The 15,422-nt window shown below is 33.0% G+C and overlaps 1 protein-coding gene across 1 annotated transcript; it reads left to right on the plus strand.

Annotated features, from left to right (window-relative positions):
• The first annotated feature begins 10,019 nt into the window (after positions 1-10,019).
• On the plus strand, positions 10,020-11,777 carry LOC120179623 (protein indeterminate-domain 7-like). Its single transcript, XM_039185182.1, has 3 exons — positions 10,020-10,240; positions 10,325-10,721; positions 10,816-11,777. Exons 1-3 carry the CDS (start codon positions 10,036-10,038, stop codon positions 11,189-11,191), a joined length of 978 nt encoding a protein of 325 aa, XP_039041113.1. The 5' UTR covers positions 10,020-10,035; the 3' UTR covers positions 11,192-11,777.
• Positions 11,778-15,422: the final 3,645 nt, after the last annotated feature.

Consider the following 15,422-nt stretch of genomic DNA (forward strand, 5'->3'; position numbering starts at 1 on the left):
CAAATTGGAGTGTGAAGATTAATCTCCCTCACAAGAACTTGAAAGAACTCAAGGAGAAGAAGCTTCGAAGGCACAAGGCAATCAACACTTGCAAAAACAAACTCTCGTTGTATTATTAATCAAAGAAATCTTGAATTACAAAGTTAATAAGCCTCCTTTATAGAGGGGCTGAGTTCTAAAGGTCTTAAATACTAATGAATAAAATAATAATAAACTAAACATATCTTAACTCTAATTCATAATAAAATAAGAATAACTAAAGATAATACTTTTAACCCAAAACTTAATTCCTAATAAAATAATAAATCTAATCCTAAAAGATAATGCATCGTCCTATATTAAGTCATATTACAAATAATCAATAAAAATATTGAAAATTCGTAATATTTACAAAATCCCGTATTAATCCCGTATAGGATTTTCTGCATGAACCATCTTCAGTAAAATAGCCATATCTTGAGTTCCCGATGTCGGATTGATGTGATTCAAGAACCATTGGAAAGATAAGATACAGAAGGTCGTATCTTCAGAAGACATCTTAACTAAATAAGATCAGGATACCATTCAAAAAGTCGTCGTAAGTCTTCTTCTGTTCTGATCTTCTTTTCCAATGCTTGGACGAGTGGATCATTTGGAAGAGTTATTACTTCTTCCTTTGATGTGAGCCTTGTGATGCATGTATCATACTCTCTTTCTTCAAAAATATTCAACCTCGAATCTGAAACATTAAAGGGAGCAACATTAGAATCGTTTTTAATGATTCATTCACATTATACTTACCGAATAGATATGCTTTGAATCTTCGAGACTTTGTTCTTCTAATAGGTTCGAGTAGAAACATTAGTCCAAAGAAGCATGTATTATGGACTCTGGTGCATGTATCATTCCCCCACTCCTCAAAATGATTCGTCCTCGAATATGAAAATCCAAGAGAAAGAGACTTAGATGTGTTGAAAGGAAAACTTATGAAACATTTACCAGGATCAATGTGATGTGTCTTTATGCGTTTCAGTCGAGGTTTCTTCTTTGTAGGAACTGATTTCTTGTAGTCTTGAAATCCTCTTTTGTATACAAGTCTTATAATCTGATGTTTAGGTTGAAGTTCAACATGGCGCCGACCACTGTTGGCTTTCTGTATGATTGCTTCAGATAATTTCTCCATGGTTTTATTCGTGTGTGGTGAGAATGAGTGTTTGTTTGAAAACCATGTCAACTGGTTTGTTAAAGTAATCCCTTAAGTCTCCTAAGTGTGGTTCATGAATTAAGAATTCTCAGGATGAGATTTGTGGACTATAGAACCTGTTTAGTTGGCAAGGAAACTCATATACAAGATAAAGCTCACTAAAAGCACTTTTAAAAGTATGGGTAGAAATATCAAAAATATCCGAGTTATTGTGATATGCATATTTGATATGTTCAATTCTCGGAATAGTAGTATGCGTTTGATAAGTAAGAGTATATCTTCGTGGTAGTGCATTGTCTACTGTGTTTTGCTTACCTCGGTATGTTACGTAATTAAAGGAGTTGTGTTTAATATGGATGACAACTTCACGAGCCTTACCTTGTAAGAAAGAGAAGAAGTACGTTACAATGTCATTAGAATGAGTAATAAAATACTTACCTTTGGACTCTCGTAAATCGTGATTCTTCATTGATATGACATAGTGATTAGGGCTTTCAGGTGGTAACCCGTCAGGAGGGTCACCTAGCACTATTCGACAACTCATGGCGATGGAAGATGGTGTGGTCCAGTCTCGTGTTGCTTTTACTTTCTCATCATTTAAATGGATTCCCTGTAAACGAACTATAAAGCATGTGGAGTTGTTCAAGTCATGTTTCTTCATTAAGATGGCATCACGACTAAGGCTTTCCTGATGTAGCCTTTTGTAACAAATCTAACTCTTTGGTTTCTTCGAGATTGTATGTTTGACGGGGTATGATGGAACCTTGAATTAGATTGGTTTGGTGTTGTTTTTCTCTTTTCGGTGGTAATTTGTTAGGTGGATCACCTAATACTTCTCGAAAATCCTGTAACAAAGATGAAAACACACTAGGCAAATCCTTGTTAATGTTAGAAATCGAAACAATTGATTCCCTAAAGCGAACAAGGATGGAAGGTTGTAAAGAAGGTTCTCTCTCAATTCTTTTGTGCTCACACATAGATTTTGAGTCACTCTTTTCTTCTCACAATTAGGTTCACTCACCTCCCATAGGTCATTATTCTTTTGGCTTTTGTAACTAGTGACCTCTTTTTCTTTTGCCTCTTTCTCAGCTTTTTCTTTTTTTGCTTTCCCTACCTCCTCACAAATTATCATTTGATCTTTAGGGGCTGGAAGTGTGTCATTCATTGCTGGTCGTTCTTTCTCCTTGTCAGGTTTGTCATCTCTTAGCTTTTTCAGAGAAGATGGAGTAGAAGAAGAGGAAGGATTTGAAGGATTACCTTGGTAATTTTCTGAATCGGAATCTCCTTTGGATTTGTGCTTCGATTGTCATTGCTTTCTTTAGTGTATCTTCAAGGTTTTTGTACCCATATAGATCAAGAAGATCAGTGATGTTTGAGTTTAAGCCGACGAAGAATCTTGACACGGTGACCTCTTCTTTTTCGATTATGTTAGCCCTATTGAGTAAGGACTGCATCTCCTTATAGTAGTCTTTAACTGAACTTCTACCTTGTCAAAGTCGGTGTAGTCGTAGTTTAACTTCTCGTGTATAATGTGTCGATAGGAATCGCTTCCTCATGGTTTGTTTGAGGTCGATCCAAGAAGTGATTGTTGAAATTTGGAAGTTCTGGATCTTTGTCCTTGTTTGCATCCACCAAGTTCGAGCATATCCTTCGAATTGCATGGTGATGAGGGGAACTTGTTTAGCTTGGGGGCAGTCATGGTATGCGAACATGAGATCAAATTTTCCTTCCCAATCGATGTACCTGTCCAGATCGTTGTCTCCTTTGAAAGACGGGATTGTGAACTTTGGTTTTGCAAAGTGTTCGGGTGCTTGAAAACGTTGTTGTTCTCGCCCGGGTACCAAAAGTTCAGCATTGTTTGGTCTTGGATTCTGGTTTGGTATATCCAGTTGTGGTTTTTGTCGTTCTCTCACGATTTCATCAAATCTTTCAAGTTGAGTCGTGAGTCGGGTAAGTGTCTTGTTGTTATTGTCGCCCATCCTGAAATCATAACACTCAAAAGAAAATTTTAAAGTAAAATAAAAAAAGGAAGAAAATTCAACAAAGCAAGAAACCTCACAAGTCACTCCAAGAAAGTAACACAACGAGAGCAAGTAAGCCGATCTTGTACTCTTTAAAACTCACTTTACCAAGTAGTCTTCCACAGTTTCGTATCGGAGTTTGATTACTAGCAAAGGCGATAAGAAAAAACTTAAAAGTTCTAAGAGGCCAAACAAGGGTTAGACTCCAAGAGAAGGAGAATGCAAAGAAGGAAGAAGTATGCAAAATCTTTATTCCTACTAACACAAGGAAGATAATGTGTTAGATAATGCAAAAGAACAATAACAAGGAAAAACAAAAGAACCTAAAGCACTAAGAGTCAAAGAAAAAGAAAACAAACCAGAAAACCTAGAAAACGCTGGATCAACTTGAGCAACGTTTTTGAGGGGGTTACCGGTGTCCAAATATTATGGAAAAATTCTTGAATGTCTTTCGATGCGTCAAGAAACCACCTGTAAAATTTTAGAACCAAATACCTTCAGTAGTATCCAGTAGACTCTGTTGAACGGTGAGTCCTCAAACAATTTGTTTTTCTTGATCGCTTTGTTCGAAGTTGTTCTTGATCTCAAAAAATTCTGATGTTTGTGTGAATTATATCCAATATATGAAGTTTCAATCTAGAAATTTTCACCACAAAATTCCTCCTTTAGAATTTTCAAGAAATTCGACAATATTCTAGCCCGAATCTGTTGATAAAACTTGAATGATGTATTTGAAGGCTCTAATGAACTCTGATTGAAGTGAATTTTGGACTGGAGATTACACTTAAGATGAATATGATATCTGGAGAAAATAAGCCCTAAATACCTTCGTTTACAACTTTTTTTGAAATTTTGGCTTTTTTGTTTTTTTTTGTTTTGTCTTTTTGTCTTTTTTTGTTTTTTTTTTTTTGAAAAAAATAGCAAACTAACAAGAAGGATTTGAATCTAAATTAAAATTAAATTAAAAAAACCTGAAATGATGAATCTTTTCTGGACTAGCTCCGTTGAGATATCTTGACGGTTTTGTGTGCAAGAACAAGCAAGATTGCTTGCTTCTTTCCAAGAATCGGCCCAAATCTGATACCAATTGATAGGGAAGCGGTGGGGGTTGATGAACGTTGCTCTTGTTGAAGAATCAAACCTAGAAAACTCTAGACTCGATGAAGAACAAAGGGGATGAATATGGCAAGGTGGTGGCAGCAACTAGGGTCTTTTAGAGTTTCTTTTAAGTGCTGGAAAAAAGGTAAGAAACAAGATTAGAACAAGATAAACAAAAGATAAAGAAATTAAAAATAAAATAAAATAATAAAGAAATCAAAAGATCTCCCTTATGAAGGTGAACGGTAAAGATGATGATGGTGAGGATGGATTTGTGGAAAATAGATGGATAAGTGTCCTATCGAGCCCTCCTAGTCGCAATGAAAAGGCAAACACGATAATATGGCTCTAACCAACCCTTCTAGTCGCGATGAAAAGGCAAATTGGAGTGTGAAGATTAATCTCCCTCACAAGAACTTGAAAGAACTCAAGGAGAAGAAGCTTCGAAGGCACAAGGCAATCAACACTTGCAAAAACGAACTCTCGTTGTATTATTAATCAAAGAAATCTTGAATTACAAAGTTTAATGAAGCCTCCTTTATATAGGGGCTGAGTTCTAAAGGTCCTAAATAACTAATGAATAAAATAATAATAAACTAAACATATCTTAACTCTAATTCCTAATAAAATAATAATAACTAAAGATAATACTTTTAACCCAACCTTAATTCCTAATAAAATAATAAATCTAATCCTAAAAGATAATGCATCATCCTATATTAAGTTATATTACAAATAATCAATAAAAATATTGAAAATTCGTAATATTTACAAAATCCCGTATTAATCCCGTATAAGATTTTCTGCATGAACCGTCTTCAGTAAAATAGCCATATCTTGAGTTCCCGATATCAGATTGATGCGATTCAAGAAACGTTGGAAAGATAAGAGACAGACAGTCGTATCTCCAGAAGACATCTTAACTAAATAAGATCAGGATCCTATTCAAAAAGTCGTCATAAGTCTGCTTCTGTTCTGATCTTCTTTTCCAATGCTTGTACTAGTGGATCATTTGGAAGAGTTATTACTTCTTCCTTTGATGTGAGCCTTGTGATGCATGTATCACCATATGAACGAGATAAAATTTTCCAAACTTCGTTGCTATTCGTTTCAACTTAAACACATCAAAATCCCAAGCGCTAAGTATGCGAGAGAACCCTATGAACGGCCCAAAGTTCAGCAATAATAACATAACAACTGCCCAAACTACAAGAAAAGCCGAGTACCTCGATTATCTCGAATCACTCTACCCGTAGCAACTTCGTCTCCTTGAATATTAACGACACCATCCGCATTAGCCTTGATCCACCCAATGGGTGGGGCACACCAAGAATAAATTGGGTAACTCGTGACAAACGGCGGCATTGAAGAATTTGACGACGACATCGAGACTCTTGCATCAACAATCGTCGACAACATTTGTTGACTCCAAGCTATAAGGTCCCCTCGATCAAGGAAGTTCTCATAAAAGAACAAACTCACATATTCTTTCCCACGGCTTCCAGCAAATGATCGGAAAGAGGGATGACCGAGTACTAGCACTAATCCACAGCTATAGACTTTTAATGAATAGATAAATGTAATTTTTATGAAGAAAAATTTTAGCCATACCCCTTAATTAATCGGAGGCTTATATGTGGACTTGCTCTTTGCCATATGCTATGTACTAATTTCTATTCCATAAAAACATTTGTTTGTGTTAATTATTCCATATTTAAGATATTTGAAACTTTGTTTGCAGTCGTATAATGGCAAGATTTAACCAACTAATTTTATCTAAAGAATTTAATATCTGATCTGACTAAATCATATTCTTTATTTTTTTTTATATTTTATTTAAAATTTAAAATTTAAAATATTCAAATGTATTCCAATTTATAGCCTCTGAAAAATATAGCCTCTAGGGATAATAGTCACTGCTTTAATCAATGGTGTGCTCAAATATTCTATGTTGTTAAATATATCAACATTTTTATGCAAATAGAGCCTCTAGTTATATTAAAAAAAATTAAAATTACAATTAATTTCGTAAATTAAACACACAATTAGAATATTTTCCTCGAATCACTAATACAATAAATTAATCACTCGAGATCATTCAAGGGTCATGCTAGGAAAAAGTTAAAACACATTCAATAAACTCGAACAAAATATAGATATGAATAAATTTGACTACATCGACAAACGAACCGCAACATAGGATTAATCTACTGAAATACTACCGTCAACTGCAAATTAAAATAGAGCGTCGTGATAGAATTATCTACGAATGCAATCCGCTTATCAAAGTCCAATCTGAGGGTCTAATACAAAAAAGATCATCAATATAATATATAAACATCATTTTGATCAATCATAACACATGAAATCTATTTCTAAAAATTAAACGAAAAGAACCACCCGAAAACTACAAACTAATAGCAGAGTTTGGTGTCATGTCCCACAGAGTCCTAATAGCAGATACATGCACCACCCCCAAATCACCGTAGTCTTCCCTCCCTCAATTTTTCAGATACATGCACCACCCCCAATGACATCCTGATAGCAGAGTTTCGTGTCATGTCCCACAGAGTCCTACCACATGCCCATTGAAGCATTCTCATTTTTGCGGCCTCCATCCTCCTTATGTGATCCTTCTTGATTGCCCAACATTCTGATCCATACAGCAGCGCTGGTCTTATTGCCATTCTATAAAATTTTCCCTTAAGTTTTAAAGGCACTTTCTTGTCACACAAAACTCCGGTAGCAGCCCTCCAATTTAGTCATCCCGCCTTTATACGATGTGTAACGTCATCATCCATACCCCCATCTTTATGTATCATAGACCCTAGGTACTTGAAACAATCCTTTGAGGGGAAAACGTGTCCTTCTATGCATACCTCTACATCTTCATCATTTTGGTTCCCACTGAAGTTTGAACATAAATATTATGTCTTTGCATTATTGATCCTTAGACCTTTTTCTTCCAAAGCAGTCTTCCAAGTAGCCAGTCTACTATTTAGCTCAGTTCTTGTTTCAGCAACTAGGACAATGTCGTCAGCGAAAAGCATACACCATGGAACACCGTCTGGTGTTGCACAATAGATGTCGTCCATAATCAAGGCGAAGATGTAAGGGCTAAGAGCCCACCCCTGGTGGAGTCCGATTTCCACCGGGAATGCCTTGGTGTCTCTAACTGTAGTTCTGACGTATGTAGTAGATCTACAGTACATATCACGAATTGCCTGAATATAAGCAGTTGGGATCTGTCTCGTTTCCAATGTCTTACAGATTGTATCGCGGGGAACGCTATCATACGCTTTTTCAAGATCAATGAACGCCATGTGAAGATCTCTATTTTCCCCTATATTTCTCCATAAGCCGTCGAAGTAAATGAATTGCCTCCGTAGTAGACTTGCCTGACATAAAGCCAAATTGATTTTCCGAAACCCTAGTAACCTGTCTTAACTGATACAATGTATGAAAAAAATAATTAAATTAAAAAAAATGATCTGATTGGAAAATAAAAACCATATCTACAACTTACCTTTGGTAAAACAAATAATAACTGAATTCGACTTAACATATTTACGTACTCTACTATTTTTGGCTCAAAATTAAATATAAAAATATACAAAGACGATAAATAGTCATTATGAAAACGTGGATTGAATTTATAATAGTATAAGAAATTAAGAACTAATATCAGGGTTTGAGACAAACACTATTTTGGTGGAATATGTTATATATAATCGATTAAAATAAGAAAATAATTACTAATTATCCGTTAATTTAGTAAGATAAAATGTTAAATATTTTAAATAAGATTGATTATTAAGTATGAATCAAATGACTTCAATAATCATGAAATTAATATTATTTCTTTGGATTGTGAATCCAAACATATTAATAGTGTTTGAACAAATATTACATTATATTCATCTCGTACTAATAAAGATAAAATTAAATATTAATTTTTTTGTGTAAATAAATTAAAATATTAATTTTAATAATAATTATCTATAATATTCAATATAAATTAATAATTAAATAAATTAACTCTTAATAATAATTAATTCAAAATAAGACATAAAAGAAAGGTAGGGAATATAGCATTTGACATGCCTACAGAAGTTTAGTCAATGGATCAATCATTTTACTGTAAATCTAGAAAAGCTTAGAGAGGTCTGAGGTTTGAAAATATAAAATATTCTATAAAATTCAACACCTTTTTTTATTTTTTTATTAAGTATAATAATTTAAGATAATATCTTATAAAGACATAAATTAAATATATAATAACATAAACATATAAGAATATTTTTTTGGGATTATAAATGATATTATATGTTCTAGAGATTTTCAATAACTTGATAACAATGTTTCAAATATCCTGTAATCATTAATGTTCGAACTCATAATCTTTAAAAATAATAATTATCATTTTGATCACTAAAAACATTTAGTTCGTATATGAATATTTTAAAATTTTATATAACGTATGAATTTATTTGAGGTATAGAGTATGGATATGGCATGAGTGGTATCATATAGTGGTCCTGAGTTTAAGATAAAATGAAATTAATTTTATTTTTAAATTAATTAGATAAAGTACATAAAAAATATTTAATGATGTTAAATGGATAATTTTAATTATTAAAAATTATAAAATAATATTAAATGGTTAGAAAATTATCATTAACATTATATATTTTTTTGAAAATTACACTTATTATAATATTATAATAATCATTTTTATAACAATTTAATAAATTAATGATATTTTATAATTTTAAAACTTAATAATTAATTAATTAATCATTTAAGCCTAATCAATGACGTATACTATAATTTTCTTAAATCTCCTCAAATCTACTTCAAGCTAGGTCCTCCAAGGATCCAAAAACATCTTTGAATCTCTAATCTTTTTGCACCTTAAATTTTTCCTGGAACTCAGAAATATTAGTTCTACACATAGAGTTTTTATAACCTTACATCTTGAGAAATCGTAACTATTCAACAGGGAAAGCTCACTTGAATTACTTAAATAAAATCTATTGTCAATCAATTATATTAATCTAATATATTAATTTACATGTAATTATAATAATTTTATATCAAATAAAAATACTAAAAGTCACTATAAAATATATCGCTCAATCTAAAAAAAGAATTTGAAACCTTTTTTCTTGATTATCTCTCTTCTACTTCCTCATAGAGATAAAAAAAAACTTTGATGGTGGTCGCTGGTCAACTTACATTTCTCCACTAACAATAATTCTTCGTTTAAATAAAAAAATCAATTATAATCATCATAAACCATTCGTTCATATAACAACATTTAAAATATTTTTTTATTACATTAGACTATCAAAATAAATTACTAATAATTTATTTAAATTTGGAATATTTAAAAATTTTGGATATTAAATATTCCCAATAAAAGAGATATTAATTTAATTTTACAGAGCTGAGAAAAAAACAAAGGAAAAGACAGAAAAAACAACGTCAGAGTTGGCCAGCGTGGGGGTGGTTCTTGTCTTTTATTGGACTGCTTGCAGGATTCCATTACAAGCCCCATCATCATCTTCTTCTTCATCTCATCCACATCTCTCTCTCTTCCTCTCTATCTAAGTTTTTTTTTTATTTATCATTTCTTCTTTATCTGTTCATATATATATGTGTGTGTTATTATTGTATATTTCTTCCTTGGGTATCGGTAAATATCAAAGATTTTATTGAAAAACTGCTATCATGAAGCTCAAAAGTGATGAAATGAAAGATTACATATTCCACCACCAACAGAAACAAGTTTTGGGAGATAACAGGTCTAATTTGACATCCGCTGCATCAGGCGAAGCAAATGTTTCTTCAAGGAATTGTGCCGGTGGTGGCACCACCAACCAACTAGCTCAACCTCCGCCGGCTAAGAGAAAGAGAAACCAACCAGGCAACCCAGGTTTGTGTTCAAATTCCCAAAACCTATTTAAAAGCACACCATTAGTTTACTTTTATTACATGTTGTGTTGGCTTCATGAACCAGACCCAGATGCAGAAGTGATAGCTATGTCCCCTAAAACACTGATGGCAAGGAACAGATTTGTGTGTGACATATGTAACAAAGGGTTCCAAAGAGACCAGAACCTCCAGCTTCATAGGAGAGGCCATAACCTGCCATGGAAGTTAAAGCAAAAAACAAGTAAGGAAGTGAAGAAGAAGGTGTATGTATGTCCTGAACCCAGCTGTGTTCATCATGACCCGTCGAGGGCACTTGGTGACTTGACCGGAATCAAGAAGCATTTCTCGAGGAAACATGGCGAGAAGAAGTGGCATTGTGAAAAATGCTCCAAGAAATACGCTGTTCGATCGGACTGGAAAGCTCATTCCAAGACTTGTGGCACTAGGGAATATAGATGCGACTGCGGTACACTCTTCTCAAGGTAAAACAAAAACTCGATTATTCGTTTTGATCGATAACACGCACACATACTTCAGGCGATACCGGTTAAATCAGAAAACTTTTCTTTTTTACAGGAGGGATAGTTTCATTACTCATAGGGCATTTTGTGATGCATTAGCAGAGAATTCAAGAGCAATCATGGGAGAATCTCATTTACAAGTAGCTCAATTCAATCCCCAAGACATGCAACAACAAGCGTTTTTGTTCAAGAAAGAACAACAAAGTTTCACCAATGTTCCACCATGGCTAGGGGGTCTTTCTTCATCATCATCTTCCTCAATATTCTCCCCTACTTTTAATGGAAACACTACTCTTCCTCTTTACCAGCAAACACCAGTGGTTTCCCCTCACATGTCAGCCACTGCATTGCTTCAGCAAGCGGGTCAGATAGGCACAACCGTGAGCGGCGAGGCCGGAGCTAGTACTATGAGAGTACTACCCCACCAATAAACTCACGTGTCTGCTGGTTTTTCTGGCAGTAACAACATAACAGCTGTTTTTGGTCTCAACTAGTCTTCACGTGATGGATTCATCCATGGTGCTCCTCCTAATCCATGTGAAGATGACCATCATCATCATCATAATCATGCAGCTGCAGCAACCACGGGTGCTCCTCTTCATCACCCGTCACTTCTTCTTCAAGACATGATGAATTCTCCAACAGACGCTTCCTTTGATGATATTGCATTTACTGGGATTTTGAACTCAAAGAACCAAAACGACGCCGGAAATAACGATCACCATGAAATTACTGCCATTGGTACTCAAGGTCAAGGCTTCACAAGAGATTTCCTGCGTCTTAAAGCTTTCTCCCATGGTGATTTTCTCAACATTGAAGTTGCCAGCAACTCCATCAACACTTCCCAGTCTCAAAAACCATGGAAAGTTTTGGTAGTATCGAAACACTTTTCAAATACATTTTTATCTTAGATTTTATGTTAATCTCCTACATTTGCTACAATCTTTCCAAAAATAAAGGACTGATCTCCAAATAATCATTTTCCATTTATATATGTACTACTCCATGTTACAAATTTTGTTCTTGTTGGTATATTGTTTTATATACACACATATAAAATAAAACCTAACATGCAAGTATAATGTGATTAATTAATATTAATTGATTTTATGATATATGAAATTAAAAGATTAATCTTTTAATGTAATCATATATTTGATTTGTAGGGTTTTTAATTTTTCAATTCGTCACCTCGACCTGTTGCTTGTTTTTAGGAAAGGGAAATCAACGTAAATTATTTAAATTAAGGGTGAGCTATTTTTTTCATCACCCAACTTTTCTCATATTCTTTTTTAGTCTCTCAATATTAAAAAAAATTGATCATTGAACTCTTTATCCTTATGTTACATTGGCTTAAGAAATGTCATTTTTCGAAGTCTTCTCCAACAACTCAAGATAATGATGAACTCATCTCAACATCCCCTGCCACCATCAATTTAGATTTTTTTTAAAAATCTCTTTAAGACTCGTGAAACTCAATCCAAAACCTAGAGAAAAATGATTTTGATCTACTTTTTCCATTGTTCGATCAACGTGAAATCAATATATATATATATATATCTCCTCCTCCATCACTGAATCACTAAGATTTGGAAGAAGATGCTCAAAAATTAAAAAAATCAAGGGATCTGAAAAAATAGGTTTTTAGGAAGATTTCAAGATTTCTTCTCAAAAATTGAAGAGAGCTTTTGAGTCTTTTCATGATTAAACAAAAACAAAAACTTTGTCAAAATGTCTTTAATTATTTAACTACAGAATGATCAAAACATAAACGAGTTAAAAGTTGAGTGATTAAGTTAAAAGGATCTAAAGTTCAGTTACCAAAACAAGAACATATGCAAAATTGAATGATGAAACAGCACAGTTTACGCTTAAATTAAAGCTGAACTTTAATGTCAATCGGTTGGTTTTAAATTTTGTTTTATTTGATAGCGTAGCAGGAAGGCTACCCATTTTTATGATTATTTAACGATTAATTAGGATGTAAATCTGATAGATTCAATGAAGCTCAGTTAAACAACCGAATAATTTATTAAGAGGGAGAAATTGATTTTTTGAGTATAGCGAGTAAGGAGTATAAAAATTAAGACAATTTGCACAATGATTTATAATGGTTCGACTTCTCAACCAAGTCTATATCCACTACCAAAGCTCATCACTTAAGATTTTCTAACAAATTCACTAATTTGTTCTTTCTTTTTCCAGAACAAAGAGATATCATTTACAACTCCATAACATTTCAAAGGCTAAGCTAGAACGAATCCCCTTTACAAAAGGTTAAAAGAAGTAAAAAAGAAAACCTCTCAAAAGGAAGGCGTTTACAAAGATCAAGCTCACAAGAAAAACAATTAAAAAAATTTGCAATGAGCTCAAATACATACGTACAATAGAAAAGAAAAAATAAAGAGTGAAAAAGTTTTTCTCTTGATCTCTATTGCTTGGATAGGTGTTGTAACCTTCTTCAAGTGTCCTCAACTTGTTTTTATATGTTGGGATGAGTTTGTGGCCGTTTCTAGCCGTTGAGGATTAATTTCTATAAAATAAAACTGCCCATGACAGGGAGCACCAATACTCCTTTAGTGAATATCGATACTACCTTTGTAATATTTAAATAAACTAGCCAGTAAAGACTGTTGGGCTTGACCAATATCGATATTATGATTCATGGTATCGATACCACTGTGTAAAGTAGTATCAGTACCCCTTGAGTATCGATACCTATTTTGCATTTTGGAATTTGAGCAATTTGGAAAACATCTGGTAGTATCGATACTACCTAGAGAGTATTGATATTTCTCCGATATTGTTCATGTAGTAGCAATACTGTAATAACAATATCGATATTACGTACTCAGAAAACTGTTTTGTGCTCAAATTCTAGTTTAATGGACTTTGAATTTTTTTTGAAAACTTTGAACAAATTCAATCAAGTCCAAATTTTTTCCCCTTAATTTGTTTTATCAAAATATTAAAAAACATAGTTCAACAATCTCCCCCTTTTTGATATAACAAAACATTTAAAAAATTGTTTTGGCAAAACTCCCCCTTAATAAAATATTTTATGAAAAAGATAAATATTTGGAAAATATTAAAGCTCTTTCATTCTTGAAATTGAATTTTTTCAAACTCATACTATTGTTCATGCAAGCTTCAAAACTCAACTTGGAAACTAGAATGCATATCTAATGACCATTCATGGTATATAAGAGTTGTAAATGTATTACCTTTAGCCCCTAGCTGCTAGAAACTCTTTCAAATCATCCAAGGTGCAACATTTACTTCCCTTTAACCTTGTAGCCTTCTCCTACCTCTTGAGCTAATCAACAAGAATTAAGTGAGTTACTAACTTATTCTAGAAGCTTGGATTGAAGTTATAAACACTTCAAAAAACTTAAATCTACAAGAAACGGGTTGGAAAATTTGATTCTCAAAAAACCCCCACTAAACCCACTTTTGGTTTCTATGGCCAAACCTTACACTTAGGGGCTCACTTTGAAGATTGGAAGATGGAGGTTATGATTCTTACCTTGGAATTTCAGAATTGAGCTTGAAAAACACTAAAGCTTCAACCTTTGTTCTAATTTCTTAGAAAGGAAGTGAAGAAGGAAGGAGAAGAAAGAAGACAAAGTAAAATGGTGAATAAGGGTATAAAAAAAAGACGTGAGATCATCTTCAATTTAGGGGATTCAACTTTTATTTTTAACTTGGGTATAATTGCTCTTTTGGTCATTTCAATTTCTTACTAAGGTTAAATATACCTTTTTTTTTATCTCAAGTTAGGCTTGAACGAAGCTCAAACCCACTCAATTTTGGGCCAACGCTTCCTACAAGCTAACTTGTTTAATCAAAGGCCTTAACCGAAACTCCTAACTCGAAATTCAGGGCGTTACACAACTGGCTTTGATGAGTGAGTCTTCCAGCAGAGATTTTATGCATACACAATGACTCGAACTTGAGACCTTACTTAAGCAAAATCAAGTTGCTTACCACTTGAATCAACCCCTGTTGGTTAATAAGATTTTTTTAATCTTAATTAACTAGTTATATTTTAAATTCTTTCTAGAATGCTAAAATATGAAATGATTTTTTAAAATCTAAGCTGTCAATTTAAATTAAAAAAATGAATATAGGTCTAATTTGTTTAATTTCAAAAGGGAAAACTACTTTTTCAGTCACTCAATTTCACCACTAAACTTTTAAATTTTGAGAATTTTTTTTTATTTTTGAGTAAATTTATGCAAAAATATTTTAAAGCATTTCTCTCAAACCCATATTTTTAACTCTCTTATTGACATATTTTGTTCTAAATCTGAACGATAAAGAGATTGAGAAAAAGAAAAAATACATCTCAATTTCACGTTGATCAAATAAATAAAGCTTTAATCTAAATTTTATCAATTTCGAAAAAAGTAAACTAAAATAAAAAATGTGAGAAAAATAGATCATTTTAGTACCAATTACATCACAAACGATGACGGAAAGATGATTATCAAGATGGCATAAAATTAACTCTTATGATGACAATGAACCTCCTTTTAACTATATCCTCATTCCCAAACTTCTTCTCATTATGTCTTTCGGATGGTATTTCATAACCATGCTTAACATCATCATCATTCTTCGTCGTCAAAATGTATTACTTCCTTGTCACATTTCATAAAG

This window comes from Hibiscus syriacus, unplaced genomic scaffold (assembly GCF_006381635.1).
Source record: "Hibiscus syriacus cultivar Baekdansim isolate YM2019G1 unplaced genomic scaffold, ASM638163v2 tig00112443_pilon, whole genome shotgun sequence".
Lineage (NCBI taxonomy): Eukaryota > Viridiplantae > Streptophyta > Magnoliopsida > Malvales > Malvaceae > Hibiscus > Hibiscus syriacus.

Bases quoted from the DNA above. Each gene is read 5' to 3' on its own strand.
- LOC120179623 (XM_039185182.1), top strand. From the start codon at position 10,036: ATGAAGCTCAAAAGTGATGAAATGAAAGATTACATATTCCACCACCAA. The intron at 10,241-10,324 runs GTTTGTGTTCAA...TTCATGAACCAG, and splicing joins AAACCAACCAGGCAACCCAG to ACCCAGATGCAGAAGTGATA. The intron at 10,722-10,815 runs GTAAAACAAAAA...TCTTTTTTACAG, and splicing joins TGCGGTACACTCTTCTCAAG to GAGGGATAGTTTCATTACTC.